Raw genomic sequence first — 18,148 nt, 5'->3', positions numbered from 1 at the left:
CCATTTAAAAATATCTGTGAATATTAATATATGATTTGCATGTGTAAATCTGAAAAGGTGAAATATAGAAACCTATGGGTTTCTATTCCATCTTCATTAAAAGACTAATGTAATGCATATATTTTGGTTATACAGACAGACCCAAGTGTCTAGATTACTTGAGAAATTTGTTTGTGGTTGCATGTCTCCTTAAGAAAAAGGCTTTTTGTCGTTTATTTTCCTCTCTCTTAGCATAAGCCAGAATATTTCTAACCTACAGAGTCTGTGTCCTTTGCTCTCTGTTTATAGTGTACTTTCATCAGAAATACTGATACCAGTATCTTGTTACTAGTACAGGTGAGAAAGGGAAGAATTCCTAATAAATTGCTAATATTTTTAGGTGCATGGGGTTTGATTTTTGATTGCTAATGAACTGTTTAAACCTATTTCCGCTCCCATATTTACCCTTAATTTTGTGGAAATTTCTTATTGGGGATGTTATATCCTTAACAAATACCATAATATGAAAATATTTAAGTCTCAGTTAAGACTATTTTATGCAAAATTTCTTGACAATTTCAGTGTAATCAAAGAATTTGTTTTGAATTTATGATGTTCTCTGATGGGCTTAATTTCCGCCAGTACTTGAGACGGTGTCACCAGCGATCTTTCCAAATGGAATCTCTTTGCTGAATTAGTATTTAAATTGAACATATCTTTGCCTTTTTAAAAAGTGCTTGGCCTAAATTTATTGTAACTGCATGAAATAAGCATTTGTTTAAAACTTAACATTATTGTAAAACTCTCTGAAATGTATGCAGAATTTAAACCATGGCCAAATGTATTACCCTACTCCTAATTTTAATCAGCTTTCTAGAAATGATCTCTTCATAATGTAATTGTAAAAGCAAATCGAGCTTAAATTTTACTGGTTAAAAATGGCAAGTTACTTTATTGGACAAAAGGATTAAGTCACAGTGATACCCAAACATTCTTTTTATTCTGCAATTCAGTCCTTCTCTAAAACAACCCACCCGTATAAATGCAGCTTAAAAATACCACATTGGTGGGGCACCTGGGGGGCTCAGTCCGTTAGGCGTCTGACTTCAGCCCAGGTCCTGATCTCACGGCTGTGAGTTCAAGTCCCACATCAGACTCTGCTGACAGCTCAGAGCCTGGAGCCTGCTTCAGATTCTGTGTCTCCCTTTCTCTCTCTGCCCCTCCCCTGCTCATGCTCTGTCTCTCTCAAAAATAAATAAACATTTAAAAAAATTAAAAAAAAATACCACATTGGTAATCTTACTCCGTAAGTACACCCAAACTTTCCCAAGCTCTTACGGGATAGCACTTTGGTCATTCTTTATACTGAAATATTCAAATTTTGCTTCAAAACCCAAACATTTATTTTGCTGGAATGTGTAAAACCGCTAAAACTGATTCAGTGTAGATGCTTTTGTCGATCGTATTTCTCCACGTCTTAAAACAAGGTATTTCTAGCAGCTTCCTGAGATTTGTTTGATTACCTCCAGAGGTTCCGCCTGCCCCCAAACTAGTACTGAACTCTGTGCTTCTCGGCAGCATTCCAAAATGTGAGCAGTGCCACGTGTTTTCAGTACGACTACGTGTAGGTGAAGGGTCTGTGTCGCTCGCCACCCTGGACCCCGTCACTTAAAGTGTCCGCAGTTGCGCCTCGCGCCCGCCCGGAACAGTGTCCGGCGATGGGTCCTCCGCCGCGCCCCGAGGAAAGAGAACCGGCTCGAAAGCAACTGCACACTCTGCTTATTCGTGAAAGGCTACTTAAAGCGAAAATAAATTTTGTATTGGAAATGGCCACGTTTTAAAAAAAGAAGTAACTATTTTTGCATTCTCATAAACTCTTTTAGATCGGCTTGACAATCATCAGCTTTTGAAGTGTGAATTCTTATTGCCAGAGTAAAAGTCGCATTTTATACCACCACGAAGCGCTGTATTTCTTCCCGCCCTCGGTCCGCAGCCCGGTGCTTAATACGGCAAAGCTGCGCCTCCAGGAAGACGGACTCGGGGTGAGGGAAGGAAGGGCGGCTGAGCCGGCTTCTCCCGGGTCGGTCACCGGCCCAGGCCCCACGCCGCGGGCCCCGCCCCCGCCGCCGGCTCGCCTCTCTAGCCCGCAGTCATCCGGCCTCTCGGTGCCGCTGCGGACACAACCTGCGGGAGAAGACGCTCGGGATTGGCGCGGCCTCAGGCACCCGGCGCGCGTGCGCGGGGGCGTGGCGTGAGGGCGGAGTTCAGGGGCGCGGGGGCGGTGCAGGGGGCGTGGCGGCGCGGGGCGCATGCGCTGAGCCGGCGCGCCGCGGTTAGCCTGGGAAGGTGGCGGGGTGGGTATGGCGGCCACGTTCTTCGGAGAGGTGGTGAAGGCGCCGTGCCGAGCCGGGACGGAAGACCAGGAGGAAGAGGAGGACGAGAGGAGGGAGACGGCCGAGGACAGGGAGGTGCGGCGGCAGCTGGCGCGGAAGAGGTGAGGTCCTGGGCGCAGGACCCTGGGGCTTGCGACCGGTCCGCAGCCCCGCTCTGCCTAGGGCTCGCCCGGCACAACCTGCCCGGGGTTCAGCGGGGGGCCTCGGCGCGGCCGGCAGAGCCAGACCGCGGCCTCGCTGGGCCCTCCCTCTGCGTGGACTTGGGAGCACTCGTGACGTGTTCCCGGGCTGCGGTGCCGTCGCTGGGCCCCGCGGTCGTCGCGTGTTTGGTTCGTGGACTTAAGACAGCTCTCTCAAAAGCCTCTTTATCCTCCGCCCCACTCTTCGTTAGCATCGGTATCGGCAGCAGGTGGATGATCTGTCTCTTTAAAAACACAATTATTTCCAAACACACATAGGTTGGAGAAAGTAGTAAAGTGACCCTTCATCCCTACCCAGTCATGTAAATTCAGCAGTTAATGAAGATTTTGCCGCATTTATCTCCCGCCACCCCGAGTGACCATAGCCTTTCACCTCGACATTTTTCAGAATGCACCTCAAACGATATAGGCACTTTCTTGCATATGCTGTTATAACCCCTAACAAAATTAATAATTCCTGTTACCATTTAATAGTCCGTGCATGATCAGATTTATTCAGTAATCTCAAACATGATGTTCACAGTGTGTTTGTGTAAATCAAAATCCTGACAAGGTCCACACATTACCTTTGGACTTTTCTGTCTCTTGAGATGCCCATCATTTAGAGCAGCCCCTTCTCACCCGTGCTGAGAGACGTGTCCTGTAGGGTGTCCCACACTCTGGATTTGTCTGATCTAACGTGTGTGTCCATTACCTGCCTTTCCTGTAAATGGATGTACCTTTTAGAGGCGTGGTCAGGTGCAAGTTCAATATTTTGCTGGCAAGAATGCTTCCGCAGTGGTGCTTGGTGTTTCTTGTTGCCGACTGTGACCCAGTCGTCCCACTTTTAGGGATGCTAAGATTGATTGATTGGTCAGTGGGTCAGGTGGATAGCCTGATCTTCATTGTGGAGTTCTCCGTGAGTTTTGCATCAGGTGGTTTTATCTGTTAGTTATTGTTGCTCCAACCTGTTGTTTCCTTTCAATTGTAATTACATTCTTTATGAAATTAGAGTTTGCATGTTACCTATTATAAGACGTATTTATAGTACCCTTTTTCTCCTTATATGGTGCTAAGTATATTTAAGTTGTTTTAGTTTTGTTTTTTGTTTCTTGTGTTAGGGAGGTGCGGCTCTTTCGAAGACAAACAAAAACATCTTTGGAAGTTTCTCTGCTGGAAAAATATCCTTGCTCCAAGTTCATAATTGCTATAGGAAATAATGCAGTAGGTGAGTGGAAATATGTTAGACTGAACCTTTTGTTGAAAGAGCAAAATCCAAAGTTACTTATTGCTTTCCATCATAAAAGATTTCAAATGTCTGTTACTTTTTTTTTTTTTTAATTTTTTTTTTTCAAAGTTTATTTATTTTTGGGATAGAGAGAGACAGAGCATGAACGGGGGAGGGGCAGAGAGAGAGGGAGACACAGAATGGGGAACAGGCTCCAGGCTCTGAGCCATCAGCCCAGAGCCTGACGCGGGGCTCGAACTCACGGACCGTGAGATCATGACCTGGCTGAAGTCGGATGCTTAACCGACTGCGCCACCCAGGCGCCCCTGTCTGTTACTTTTTTAGAAAAAGTCATAGCAGAGTAACTTTGTATCTGAGTAAAGTCTATGCCTCCTCATGTGACACCAATAAGACTTAAAGGAAGTGTTCTTGGGGCTCCTGGGTGGCTCAGTGGTTGAGTTTCCCTTATGGCTCAGGTCATGATCTCATGGTCTTGTGAGTTCGAGCCCCGAGTCGGGCTCTGTGCTGACAGCTCGGAGCCTGGAGCCTGCTTCAGATTCTGTGTCTCCCTCTCTCTCTGACCTTCCCCTGTTCATGCTCTGTCTCTCTCTGTCTCAAAAATAAATAAATATTTAAAAAAAAATTTTTTTAAGTATTAAAAAAAAAATTGATAAAAGAAGTGTTCTTAGCTCCAGGAGGTTGTAAATTCTGGGAACTGGGTTTATAGTGTGTTGAGGTATCCAGATTTCTTTAGACTCCTGGGTCTGTGTGGGGCCGACTTGGAGGAACAGAGGTGGCATGTGTACATGGCCCCCTTGCACCAGTGGTTCTTCATGGTGTTTGAATTAACAGGCTCTTGATAGCACGATGAGAACCCTAAAAGTAACTATGATCGCTCACAATTCTGAGCGTTCCGTTGCTAACGTTTTTGAGCCCTCAAGTTTGAAGGCCTGTTCATGGATGCCTGCATCTGATAGGTTAATGTTAGCACAGAGCAGAGTTCGTCCAGAACAATGTACACGTGCACGTGCACAAACCTGTGTAGTTTTAGCCAGTTCACAGGCTGGGGGGAGAGCCTTCGGGGTCTCCAGTGAAGTAGACCCCTTGCCCTGTAAGGTAGCCCCAGTGCTTGGAGGACATCATTAGGTACATGGTCTATAACTACGGACTCATTGACGTAAAATGCTCCTGGCCTGGAATTTTCCCGCAAGTGGTACATTGTGAGTGTGAGGTAAAGTCCGACAGTAAACCTGTGTCCTCAGTTCCTGCCTCTAATGTGTATTTGGGGGCAGTAGCCTTTAACTTCCTGAGGCCTCAGTTTCCTTTCCTGCAAAAGGGTGGTGTAAGGTCAGTGGTCTTAATGGCTCTTGTAGCTCTAGAATTCTAGGGTAACTTGGAACTGTTCTTTACTGTAGAAAATGCAGCTTGCAGAACCAAGCACTAACTCAATGTGAATTGTTTTTCACAGCATTTTTGTCGTCATTTGTTATGAATTCAGGAGTCTGGGAAGAAGTCGGTTGTGCCAAACTCTGGAATGAATGGTGTAGAACAACGGACACCGTACATCTTTCCCCGACGGATGCCTTTTGTGTGTTTTATCATCTAAAATCGAATCCCTCGGTATGTGGGGATTGCTCGTATGCTTCAGAAGTAGTTGTTTAGCATTGTTCATGTGGTGTCCGTTTGAAGTCTGTGTTCCTTTACCTCTGCTGTTGGGCTGAGGAATTCTGCCTGTAGGCAGTGCTAGTAAGCACTCTTGTTTACGTGAATAGCAACAGGATATATACAGTGTGTTGATAAAGTTCCTAGGAAATTCGGAGATCGCTTTGGTAGGAAAAAACCATAAACAGTAGACATTCAGACCTTGCGCTCATTCACAAAATTCTCTCAGCGTGCAACTCTTAAGTGTGCAAAACCGTGTTCACTCTGAGAAAGCAGGGGGTTGTCCTTTGTTGCTGTGTACCCAGTGTTCAGCAAATGCCTGGTTCATGCTGGAAGCTCCATTAACGTTTGCTGAACAAATGGAAGCTGTATGCGTTCTCAGCACAATTCTCTGGACATCGAGCTTCTCCCCTGTCCTGATTTGTCCTGATTTGTTAAGTCCGAAAAGTCATTCTGGAGCTGATGCTAAGGAATTTCCTCGTGTCCTGTGCATTTGAATCCTAATCTTGGGTCCATTCAGAGGACACGGCCCAGTGGGCAGTTTGAGCGATGAATCAGGCAGATGAGGTGGCCAGGCAGGTGACGTGTGTCCCCACCTGCTTGTCTGACAGAGTCCCGTTCCACAGCTGCTGAACACTTGAACAAGGGCCAGGGCAGGGGTCCCAAACAATGGAAGAAGTCACTAATTCTAAAATATTAGAATGTGGCTTCTTTCAAAAGGTAAGGGTTCCACATGTTAGCCTTTTAAAATGTAAAGTTTGATTTTGTAATAGTTAACTGTGTTTTTTTTTAACATGTAATCCAAAGCCATTTAAGTTTGTGAGGATTTTTATACACATCCAGCATTTATAGGAAATAACGAAACTAAGCATGTTTTCGATTTGATCTTTAGTTGGAAATATTTCACTTTAGAATGGGTTGTGAAGGTCAGGTAGGAGAAATTTCTGTCCCTTCGTCTGGTCGTACCATTTATCACTCAGCTCTCTCTTGATTATGCAGAACCTGCGTGTGTAGTTCATTATGTATCCAGTCTTTGTCTTTTCCCCTATCGCCAGGCACCGTTTCCCGCCCGCCCCCCCCCCCCCCCCCCCCCCCCGTGCTTCCCTTGGGTAATTAAGTGTCAGCATTTCTGGCAATATTTTAATGGATGTTGTTGAGTTCAGCGGATAATATCATTCCATGAGTATTAATAATCAAGAATCCATCATTTTATGGCATGGGGTCATTACAGATTACTTCATTTTGACCATATGGTTTGGAACTTGGTTTCTAAAATAATACCATCTTCACAGGCACCGGAACCGTTCTAGAATGCCATTTGGGCTGAGGTGCTGTCAGGCTATCATTCACTCTGATAGCTCCTAGTGTTTGTGTAATGCTTACATTTTATAGTGTTTACGTTTATTTTGCATTCGGTCTTCTTGGTGTGTGACCCCCCCAGAAGGGCAACAGGACTGATAATGCCTGTGCTGTAAAGAAGATGCTGGCAGCATTTACTGGTAGTATCTTCAGGGTCTCCGGTGCGAGCTCTTGCGGTCACTCTGTCGCTGCGTACCTTATTCTCGTGTTAAGTGCCAGCAGTGGCTTGATTCTTAAATTTTAAAGATAAATGAGTAAGCCAATAGCAGTGCAGAAAGACACGTGTTGTCTAAAGGTTATATTAGGATTCAAATGGTAATGTAAATGATAGTTTGGGGTGTGTGTACAAGTCGTTTGACCTGACAGAATACTTGGAATGTGATTTTCCAGGTCTTGCTCTGTCAGTGCAGCTGCTATGTTGCTGAAGACCAGCAGTATCAGTGGCTGGACAAGGTAAGAGAGAAGTGAAGGCTGGCCTGTGGTCACACCGAGTGACGTTTCTTAGGCGTTCTGTATCTTGACGCTTGAACCTACATAGCTAAGTACTGGAACAGGAGAAGTCTTTGTTGTTGTTTTTTTTTTCTAAAAGATATTGTAGCAATCTATTACAAAATTCGAAGAATAAACACTCATTTAACAAATGTAATCAGCAATGTGCTGAAGATTGTGGGTCACAGAAGCCTAAAGCATCTTGTGATTCTTCCCATCCACCGTATTGTGACCTTCGAAAGAGAAACAGGCTACTGACAAGAAACGGAACCGGGTCATGGCCAGGGGCAGAAAACTGTCAGCAGTGCTGACAGTGTTGGCTGGAGATGCCCCGAGTTGGGAGGCAGGAAATGGGTGTGAGCTGGATTCAGGGGGTTAGCACCCAGCTGCTGCTTGCTCCAAATTCCAAGATATTACATCCGTTTTTCTTAGCATTAGGATAAATTAATTGAGGCTTCATTTTGTGGGAAAATTGTGCACATAGTATGTGCCCAATAAAACATTTTTCAGGGGCACCTGGTTGGCTCGGTCGTTTAAGCGTCGGACTTCGGCTCAGGTCATGATCTCATGGTTCGTGGATTCGAGCCCTGCGTCGGGCGCTGTGCTGACAGCTCAGAGCTTAGAGCCTGCTTGGGATTCTGTGTCTCCTTCACTCTCTGCTCCTCCCCGTTCATGCTCTGTCTCTCAAAAATAAATAAATGTTAAAAAGAATTAAAAAAGAAAATCATTTTTCAGTAAAGAATTTAGGAGTTTTAGAGAATAATCATGATTCTGGTAGTTGCATATTATTATTATTTTTAAACAATTAATTTATTTTTGAAAGAGAGAGAAGAGAGGAGCGGGCAGAGAGAGAGAATCCCAACCAGGCTGTGCATTGTCAGCGCAGAGCCCAATGCAGGGCTCGAACCCGCAAACTGAGATTGTGACCCGAGCCGAAACCAAGAGTCAGATGTTTAACCAACTGAGCCACCCAGGTGCCCCCAGTTGCATATTATTTTTAAAGGAAGTAGGTCTCATATATATCTTAGTAACATTTCAGCTTAAATCTTAGATATATTTTTGTATAGCTGTTAAAATTAAATTCATTAGAAATAAGAAATTTGGTGTATGCCTGTTTCAGACCAGATTGGCATACTTAGAAACATTTATTAAAAGTTATTAAATACATTTTATTAAATGAGGAATTATTTAAGAAGGTCTTTGACCCTTCCCATGATCCTGTATGTGATTTTGTGTTTTGTACCAATATTTATTTTTCTAGGGAGAGAGTCCCTAGCTTTCCTCAGATCTCAGAAGGGCAGGAAACTGCTGTGTTAATTCGTGTTTTTTGATTTAAGTAGGATGACTGTTAACGTCAAAAATATTTTATTATTTTTGTACTGCAGAGCACCTTTTCTCTTCCAGACTTAAAAAACTTTTTAATCAGTATTTTTTTTTTTTTCCTGCGGGACACTCTTTGGGTCCCCCTACTGTTTGGTTCATGTCAGCCACAAAATCCTAATAATCACACATAGTCTAACAGAGTGCTCAAGTGTGAATTCAGACTATAGGTATTACAGGGAGGATGATAAATTAGGCCTTGTGAGTAATGTTGTTTTTCTTTTTTTTTAATTAAAAAAATTTTAAATTTATTTTTGAGAGAGACAGTGCAAGCAGGGCAGGGGCAGAGAGAGACACCGAATCTGAAGCAGATTCCAGCCTCTGAGCTGTCAGCACAGAGCCCAATGTGGGCCTCGAACTCATGAACCATGAAATCATGACCGTGCCGAAGTCAGGTGCTCAACCAACTGAGCCACCCAGGCACCCCAGTAATGTATCTTAAATGGGATATACCTGCTGACAGATGTATATTGTGTTAACTATTTTTTGTTTGTTTACAGATTTGTGATATGATGAAATTAGGCTTACAAATCCTTTATGACACATAGAATCTTTAGTTCTGTTGTTATTGTTTGAAAAGCCATTCTCTTTTCATAAAATATTTTCCAAAGTGGCCTAAAGTCTCCTTTTTTTTCTTTAAAAAATAGCTGCTTTTTTTGGGTTTACATCACCATAGATTTTAAAGGCTGGAAGGGTCCTTGGAAATTCATGAAATAGAAACTTGGGAGGAAATAAAGGTCTAGAGTGATTGAAACTTGCCTACAATCGAAATAGTGAACTTAATCATTTGCACTGATACAGCACTATTATGCATACAACTTGCAGCTTAGAAACGTCTTCATTAGAAAGTGTTCTAGAACACATCAGTACATGGATTAGAGAAAGGGGATCGCTTCCTTTTGCTGATAGACTCCTATTCTGAAGGTAGCTTGCAAGTAAAGTCGTGTTTAGAAATAACCTCTCTTAGTCGAGATCTCATAGTCAAGTGGCAGGTCCACTCTCCGTGCCAGTCCTGGTTATCCCCGCAGCTGCTCTGGCCGGTGTGTTCCTGACTTCCATTTACTACAGGTTGCAGTTCCCTCAGGTGGGTGGGCAGTACTGTCGTTCTTAGTTCACAGATGAGGAAAGTGACGTAGAAAATCACCAAGCTAGACCGTGACAGAACCGAGATCACGCCCAGGTGAGGGGACAGCAAAGCACGTACTGTGTATTTCAGTGGACGCCTCCACCTCGCAAGGCACGGTGAATGGTGTTGGGTAAACAGCTAGAGGCATGTTTCTATTCCGTAACAAAATTAGAGATGTCTTTTAACTTGGGGTCACTTTTGCTAGGTCTTTGGCTCTTGTCCAAGGAGGAACATGCAAGTGACTGTGCTCACGTGTCGACATGTTACTGACTATAAAACCGCAGAATCTACCAGCAGCCTCCATTCTCCTTTCCTGAAAGCCCTAAAAACAGAGAATTTCAAAGAGCCTCCGTGCTGTTCACTGCTAGAACAACCAAATATTGTGCATGATCTTCCTGCCGCAGGTGGTATTAAAATTTGTAATATTTACTTTACAGCTTATTATTGTTGAATTGGTTATTTGACTGTTGGAGGTCTTTTTAAAGTAGTTTTTGATGATGACTGATACCAGTGTTCTGCTGTTTGTCTTTAATGTCTGTTGTTGCTAGTAGGCTGTGTTTGATGTGAGTTTTAACATTTTCCAGACACACAGTTCCCACACGAGAGCAGCTCAGAGTTCTTAATTAACTGCTAGGCTTCAGAGTTGCTCTGTGTCTTTTTGGTCCGTGATAACTCATCATGCAGGCCAGTGTTAGATGTAAATTGTTGGTGCACAAAAAGTTGGTAAAGTATGTTTTAATTGTCGACATAGAAGTCTCCAGAAACTGAATCGTAGTAGTATTGTCAATATTTTATTTTTTACTCCTGTTGTTAATTATACCCTAGCATCGTGTCAAAATGAGATTGTCAGTTACTTTTCAGTAGCTGATATGTTATATGATTGCTATTTGTTAATAAGTAAAAGTTTTTTCCCCCCGTTAAATGTTAGGTTTACTAGAATAAGTGGCTAAGTATTTTACATTGTGCACTATGTATTTATTATTTACTTTTAATTTATTATATGCAGCAAAATTTTAATCTTGAAGTTACTTAAGATGTGTCTCTGTTTTCAGGAAGTGCAAAATAAACTGTTTATAAACGCAAGAAATTACTTAGGAAGATAAATTAGCTTTGAAAGAACATATGCATTGTAAGGAGTTTAATATGGCAGTAAACACTTTGATTAAGGGAGGCAACAGAGACAACTGTTTTTAAAAGTAGACTTTTTTGTATAGAGATGTTTAGTTTAAAAATCACATAGTAGAAGACTTCAATGGTTTTTTCCCTTGTATGACTCATAGTTCTGAGTTACTGCCAAGTGTGGAAAATCCCTGCGATTCTGTACTTGTGCTATACTGACGTGATGAAGTTAGACCTCATTACAGTTGGAGCTTTTAAGCCTGTCCTTTCTTCCAGAAGCTTGAAAGGTTTGGTTAAGGTAAGGTTTTCACTCACTGACTTAATAGCTGAGTTGCCACGAACTTAGTAACAGGTGTGAATTTCTGGTACCAATGCAAAACCCAAGCAACACTTAGAGATCCTTTTTTCTCAGAATAAAGCTTTCTAGTCCGGCACGTTGAGTGGGCCCGTCACCCTCTTTTAGATGTGCTCCTGTAACTCGAGAACTGTTTTCCCACTTTCTCATGGTAGATCCTTGCAGTGTATGGATATAAATCCCAGGCGGCTATGTAGAAAGATGGTTTCACTGTTCAGGAGGTTTCTGTAACTAACTCATTTGGAAGGTTGTAATGTTTAAGAAGGCAGTCGACGGGGCGCCTGGGTGGCGCAGTCGGTTAAGCGTCCGACTTCAGCCAGGTCACGATCTCGCGGTCCGTGAGTTCGAGCCCCGCGTCAGGCTCTGGGCTGATGGCTCAGAGCCTGGAGCCTGTTTCCGATTCTGTGTCTCCCTCTCTCTCTGCCCCTCCCCCGTTCATGCTCTGTCTCTCTCTGTCCCAAAAATAAATAAACGTTGAAAAAAAAAAATTTTTTTTTAAATAAATAAAAAAGAAGGCAGTCGTGAGCACAGCAGGGATCAGATTATCACCGTTGATTCACTTAATTTTGCGTGGGGCTGGCTGCTCTTGGTGCGTGTGTCGTGGGCTCTTTCCCAGGAAGGTTCGCGCTGGGACGTGTGCACAAGTTTGCCTGTGGTTGCTGGTAGTTGAGGACCCCGCCCCCCTCCTGTCCCCGAGGGGCTTGCTGAAAGTGCAGGGACCCTGGTGAAGAACTTCTCTCTTACAGGGAAGAGACTGCAACAGTGTTCACAGTGCAAGTCCTGTTTTATTCTAGAATGGCCATTGGCGTTAAGACACCTTTTTGGGCACGTTCTGTTGGGGTTAGCTCTTAAATTAGTTTGCTTGCTAGGTGGTCAGCTCTGTGGGAATGGACCGCGTTTCTCCATTTCGGTACTCCCCCCCCCCGTCATGTACCTGGCATGTAGGAGGATGCCCGGTCGTTTGTTGAATTATTAGGAATAAAACCGGAAAACGAATGTAATCCAAGCATAATTTCAAATTACCGGGAGTCATGAGCGGTTCTCTAGTTAGCACCACTTCCAGAGCACATACTAATAGTCGGTTCGTGTCTGTAGTGAACGCATAGGCTCTTCCCACTGCCTGGTGAGTGCGGGCCGTGGCTGGTCTGTCCCTGCTGTCGTGCCCAGCCTTGGCCCGCAGGTGGCGGAGGGGGCAGTGGCACAGGCGACTGTGATGCCAGTCAGGGCAGGGGAGGGGGAAGGAGGGAGGGAGAGGAGGAGGGGATGAGGCTCGTTTGGGGTGAGGCTGGCACTTTGGTTGGATCTGAGAGATGGATGGATCCCCGTGGGTAGTGGCGTGTGCAGGGGGGCGTGTGCAGAGGGGTGCGTGCAGAGGAGCGTGCAGAGGGGTGTGCAGGGGGTGGCTGGGAGTGCAGAAGGGGGCAGGCTCGGGGCACCTTTGAGGAGGGCGGGGCAGAGTTGGAATTGGGGGCGCAGGGGCGAGAGAGCTCCCGTGGGAGAGAGGCCGGACCAGTGTGTGTGGAGGCCCTGTGGCACCCCCAGCGGGTTTGGGGCAGGGGGAGGACATGCTTAGATGTTTCCTCTGCGGGAACACGGAGATGCGCTGTCGCGGTCAGGTGCTCCGTTGATGTCCTGAGCCTGTGGGGTTGGAGTGGGTGGGTTCCTTGTAACCGAGTTCTCCATCTCCCTGTATTAACAACTTTTTTCTCTTCTTCCAGAATATTCCCCAGAGCACAGAGATACTGAAGAAGTTGATGACAACAAATGAGATTCAGAGTAACATTTACACGTGATTCCAGAGGTGGTTTTGTACAGTGTGTTATTACCCACCCGTTCCTTTAAAGGGAGCTGCGTGTCCCGTTTTGTTGGTTCCTTTTTTTCCAAGGGGGTCTTTTGAGGGTGTTCAAACAGAATAAACTTATTTTAAATTCATTGTAGTTTTAGTTCCTTTCTTTGGTGATATAAGCCAGATGTTTTCTTGTATCCACTAGGTGGGAGTGTTGTTTTTTATTTGAATATTTTACAGTAATATAGATTTTTAAAAAGCCACAGCTAACAGGTTTTATTAATACATAGGTATAGTTACTTTAGTGCAAAAATTCTGTGTGGGTTTTTTTTTTTTTTTTGCGTGTATGGGTAAAAATTGACAGGGTAACAAGGTTCTATATTTGCTCAAAATGAAACAAAAAGAAATGAGCATTTCCTCACTTTTCAGTACCACCTGACGGTGGCCTCTGCGCAGACTTTTCCGGGCCTGGTACAGCTCCCACTGTGCCGTGGCCCCAGCACCATGGGGATTGCCGTCGTTAGGATGTGGGGGGAGTCCTGAGCTCCATGTAGCTGAGCCACGACGTAAGACCACACACTAAACTGCATTGGTGAACGCAGATTTTCAAATGTTGGAGTTGAGAAATGCTTCTCATCTCTTTTTCATCTTCTTAGTTACGGAATCGTTTGTATGTTACGGATTTAGACCGCGTCCTTGTACCTCCCAGATGGGCTGGGGTGGGGACATGGCTCCCCACTCTCACTGCCCCTGGCCTTGCGTGCGGCGCACGTGAATGTGCCCTTGTGTGGGACGTTGCAGTATCCTCCTCGTTGCAGAAGTGGATGCATCCGTTCAGAAGTGTGTTTGCAGAGCCCGATGGTGGCTTTGGGGGTCTCGTCTGGAGCCTTTTCTTGCACTGCAGGTTAGTGTGGTAACGAACACAGAGCGACCTTAGAAATGAGCAAATCCCAGGCCGTCCCCTACCGGCTGTGTGGCTGTGGGTAGATGCCGTAAGGCCCTTGGGAGCCCCAGTTTTCTCATCTGTAAACTGCAGATAGAACCAGAAAGGAAAATTAACGAGTTAATGGAAGTGTGCAGTAAGCGTTTCTTCCTTCAGGTGTCCGTTTTTCATCTGCTCAGTGAGGAAGAATCTGTCTGCTTGTGTGGTTGGGTGGTTGTAAATATAAACATACAAAAATGGCTTTTGATGAACAGGAGGATGGTACTTCCGCGTGCACATGCCTGTGTGCCTGTCCCGAGGGTCCCGACTGCCCGGTGCAGCCAGGATAGAGCGACAGGCACTGCCCTCCCCCCCACCGTCCCTTCTCAGTACTGCATGCCGAACTCAAGAACCACGATTCTTGGCAACATAACGGCCAGGAGTGGTGTAGTTGGGGGAGGTGTGCAGCGAGTGGTTGGGTTCATCACTATTGGGCGGGGGGCTTGTAAAACGTTCCTTACTTTGCACTGAGATTCATTAAGAGTAACAGATCAGTAACTCTTCAGAGACCTAGAATCTGTCGTTCTATTCATATGAGTAAGTCACTGATGTGAACGGTGGTGGTTTCTGGAGAAGAGTGATCAGGATGAACCGAAATGGTCACCTACGATGCTGACGTCTCTCTTTTTAATGCCAGCGGACACTCCTTTCTGAACCGTATTCAAGTCCTGTGATCTTTAATTTGGGCTGGGGAGCGGGGCAGAGAGGAGGATGTGCCGGAACGATGAGGAGAGAGCGTCCGCACTGCCGGCCGCCCACAGCCCTGGTTGTTCAGGGTCCACGCGGATCGCTCACAGGTGCGCTCCCCGCAAGGTGCCCTCAAGGAAAGCTCAGGTGAGGCTTGCTCGGGAGCCTGCAGCAACAGGAGGCGCTGTCGCCTGTCGTACCTTCCGCAGGGTGTAGCGTCTTAATGTCATTACCCGACTTCAGAGTGTCTGGGTGCTGGGTGTCTGAGCTGTGGGCCACCACCCCTCACGTGAAATCCGGTTGCCACAAACGTTTTTGAGTGTGAAAAGCACCAGTGGCTCCGATCTGGTGACCTATTTAAGGAACCCTCTGGTGCTGCTGAAATCTACTGTTTATGGCCACAAATGGGAGCCTCGCGGTATTCTCTGCAGGTTACGTTTTGCCTAGTGAAGGCCACGACACGGTCACCCCATTACTGATTCGGGAAAGGAAAGGAGGGAGGCGAAGGGCACATCATTCTGAGTGTCGTCGACATGGCTCACAAGAGACAGGTGAGCCCTGGTTCCTGCGAATTCACCTATGCCGTCTGGGTCCACTAAGCAGATCTGGGGGAGAGAGAGGAGAGGGTTTTCACAGAGGCCAGGTCAGTGCAGTTTCTTGTGTGAACGTCAGTTTTGCTTACTTAGAAACAGGACCGAAGAGTTACTAAGCCTCCCTCCCCCTTCTCCGTCCGCGTTGCCGTTTCGGGGTGCTGTTAGTCCCCTGCAACCCGGACTGCATCCTGGAAGAGGAGCTCCTGTGACTGAGCCCAGGGAGGGGGACCGTGCCGCGCCTGACACTGCCTGGACACGTTTACAGTTGTCATTTCATACCGTCCTTGGAACAGGCCGAGGAAGAGCCCCTGGAGTTTGGGCCCCACGGGGTCCAGCCCTGGTGAGGGCTGGACTTAAGCAGCTTGGCTTTTCCTACAAAACTGCCTGCCCGAGGCTGGGAATGCAGGGCTCCTGGGCCTCACCGCTGGAACCATCCAGAAGACTGGAAACCCAGTGACCAGAGATGGCTCAGCCTCCCAGGGATGGAACTGATCCGAAAGAACCAGGTTCCCCACCTCAGCAGCCCCACATCTCAAGTCCCAGGTGTGGCTCTGGGCACGGAGCGGCAGCTGGGGTCCCTCCCACCGCGGGCTTCTGGGGGCGTCTTGCACTCGGCCCTCCACCTGGCCCTCCCGACGCTCATCCCCTTGTCCGTTCAGAAGTCTCTGTGGGAACTGTTTCCTGCTGTGCCAGTTGGGGAGCTGAGGGTCTGAGTCCCTGCTGGAAAGGAAGCCACAGGGCGTGTGGGCCGCGGTGCAGGAAGATGCCAGGCGAGGGATCTTTGCGGGCGTTCAGTTAAGCGTAACGGACCAGAAGTCTGAGAGCTGGCGGCAGAACTGCGCCCTAGACGCAATACGGCATTTGACAGCGTCTTCCTGGAATGTCAAGTCCTCTGGACGAGCCTGGTGAGGCCCGGCCAGGAGCTGCTGAAATGCCAGGGCGGCCGTCCCAGGGCATGTCCGCCCACCGCCCTGAGTCAGAATCCAGACAGCGCTACCCGCTAGGCCTGGCCCGCAGACCCGGTGGCGGACGCAAGGTACCAGCCAGCCCGGCCGAGACGAGCTCCATCCAGGCTGCTTTCTAAGCTCATCCCAGAAGAGGCTGGGTTCCTCTGTCCACCCCAGAATGCCTCCAACTTCAGGAGATGCGGGGCCTGGGCAAGGCCCCAGAATCGGCGGGCACGCTGGCCTACCCTGTCCCTGAGCTGCTGGCCTGCGGTGGGGTCCGTGGGCGCCCCCGAGGCCTTCTCACCCCCCGGACTCGCGATGGTTTTGCTCTGCGAGTGCGCCGAATGGTGGGGGTCTCCACTGGGGCAAATGCGGGCCTTTGATGTTTGTAACAAAACAACCTGTCTCTTCGGTTGCCATGTGGCTGCCAGACTGAGCATTGCTGGCGATTACTCAGAAATTCCGCTGCCTGTTCTAAACGGCCAGAGTGCTGGATTTAAACCACATATTAATAACTTGGCTGTCTGCTCAATCTCATAATATTAAATGTGAGGTTGTTCATGTATTCGTGTCTACACATTGTGAAACCGTTATTAAACATGACCCACACCAAAATAGCTCAGAGTGTATTTATTTCAAAGGAAACAGAATGATTTACGTTGAATCCTCATAGCTGCAGTGAACTTTAAAGGTATCTTGAGGAAAGGATAAAAGGCCATGCAATTACTACAAGTTCACAGAAATGTTGGGACTTTTAAGATATGAAGTCCTTTTTATTTAGAAAGTTTTAGATGTTATTTATAACCAGAAAAGCATTTCTGCTTTTTGACTGATGATCTGCTTAGGTTTTTGATTGAATCTTCATTTTCTTTCTCTCCCTAGGATGTTGTATTTCCATTCACAAACATGCTTACTTCTCTCCTGTTCTAGAACCTTCTCTCTCTTTTTTTTTAAGTTTATTTTGAAAGAGAGACGGCACAGATGGGGGAGAGGCAGAGAGAGAGAATCCCAAGCAGGCTCTGAGCTGCCAGCATAGAGCCCGATGGGGGGCTTGAACCCACGAACCACGAGATCATGATCTGAGCCGAAACCAAGAGTCAGACGCTTAACCAACTCGCTTCTAGAACCTTCTTTCGGTCCTGCTGAAGAAGGACCTGGAGCCATCTTCCCACCTCCGGCCCCCTGGCTTCTGGTGCTTCTGGAACAACAGTCTGTGCTGGTATGCGGTGCGGTGTGTCTGCCCTAGCTCACCGGGTCCAACTGCTCTCAGATGGCGCGCTCGCCCATTCTCAGACTAGCCTGTCAGGTCCGCAGAAGGCTTGTTTTAGTGCCACACTGGTTTTCTCATCAGCCCCGGTGCCCCTGTGTCCCCCCTTCCACTCCCTGTTACCATGCCCCCAGAGGACAGTCCCCTTGTGATCTGGGAATCCTGCCATTCCTGTTTGTCAGATCAACTCCAAAGAGCTGATCCCTGTTCAGGCTCCTTGTTCATCCAGATTACTGTATCTTTCCCACCCTACCTGCCGCTTTTTTCAAGACTCAGCTACGTGCTGCCTTTTCCAAAAGCTGCCCCTACCCGCTCAGCCAGTAACCGTCCGTTCGGCCTCTGGATGTCCATGGAGCTGGACAGCCGGACAGCACGCGTTCCTGGCTCCCTAGCAGCTGAGCCATCTGGATGGACGAGCTCGAGGGTGGGGGAGACGCTCTGTCAGGACTTTGGGGAACTCACTGGGCAGGAACAAAGATGAGAGGGTGGAGAGTCAGCCCTGGAAGACGTGGCCGTGAACTTACACCATGTTCAGGTAAGAATTCTCGGCAGGTAAGAGTTACGGACCTGAAGCCAGAAGCCACCATTGTAGCAGAGATGAGAGAACAGTGAGGGCT

At 46.9% G+C, this 18,148-nt stretch overlaps 1 protein-coding gene and 1 long non-coding RNA gene across 4 annotated transcripts; both read left to right on the top strand.

The window, feature by feature from the left end:
• The first annotated feature begins 2,303 nt into the window (after window positions 1-2,303).
• Window positions 2,304-13,201, top strand: PSMG1 (proteasome assembly chaperone 1). 3 transcript variants are annotated; one of them, XM_025913337.2, is made up of 7 exons: window positions 2,304-2,473; window positions 3,673-3,779; window positions 5,248-5,399; window positions 7,191-7,253; window positions 10,001-10,199; window positions 11,076-11,212; window positions 12,988-13,201. In XM_025913337.2, exons 1-7 carry the CDS (start codon window positions 2,340-2,342, stop codon window positions 13,060-13,062), a joined length of 867 nt encoding a protein of 288 aa, XP_025769122.1. In that variant the 5' UTR covers window positions 2,304-2,339; the 3' UTR covers window positions 13,063-13,201. The 3 variants fall into 3 exon arrangements, with proteins under 3 accessions (XP_025769122.1, XP_025769124.1, XP_086532111.1); XM_025913339.2 differs by lacking the exon at window positions 7,191-7,253; XM_086675985.1 differs by lacking the exon at window positions 3,673-3,779 and having other exon boundaries at window positions 2,335-2,473.
• A 189-nt stretch (window positions 13,202-13,390) lies between these two features.
• On the top strand, window positions 13,391-16,879 carry LOC147577624 (uncharacterized). The gene is made up of 2 exons (XR_015240456.1): window positions 13,391-15,275; window positions 15,483-16,879. It is a non-coding gene; the product is annotated as an uncharacterized LOC147577624 (long non-coding RNA).
• The last annotated feature ends 1,269 nt before the right edge of the window (window positions 16,880-18,148 follow it).

This window comes from Puma concolor, chromosome C2 (genome assembly GCF_028749965.1).
Source record: "Puma concolor isolate L17-30 chromosome C2, mPumCon1.1.hap2, whole genome shotgun sequence".
In the NCBI taxonomy this organism is placed as follows: domain Eukaryota; kingdom Metazoa; phylum Chordata; class Mammalia; order Carnivora; family Felidae; genus Puma; species Puma concolor.
The sequence above is the reverse complement of the archived record's forward strand: the minus strand, read 5'-3'. Positions and strand labels throughout refer to the sequence as shown.

What these genes read in the sequence shown, in the direction of transcription:
- PSMG1 (XM_025913337.2), top strand. Translation starts at nt 2,340, where the DNA reads ATGGCGGCCACGTTCTTCGGAGAGGTGGTGAAGGCGCCGTGCCGAGCC. An exon ending in CGGCAGCTGGCGCGGAAGAG is followed by an intron (nt 2,474 to 3,672) that starts GTGAGGTCCTGG and finishes TTCTTGTGTTAG; the next exon opens with GGAGGTGCGGCTCTTTCGAA. An exon ending in TATAGGAAATAATGCAGTAG is followed by an intron (nt 3,780 to 5,247) that starts GTGAGTGGAAAT and finishes TGTTTTTCACAG; the next exon opens with CATTTTTGTCGTCATTTGTT.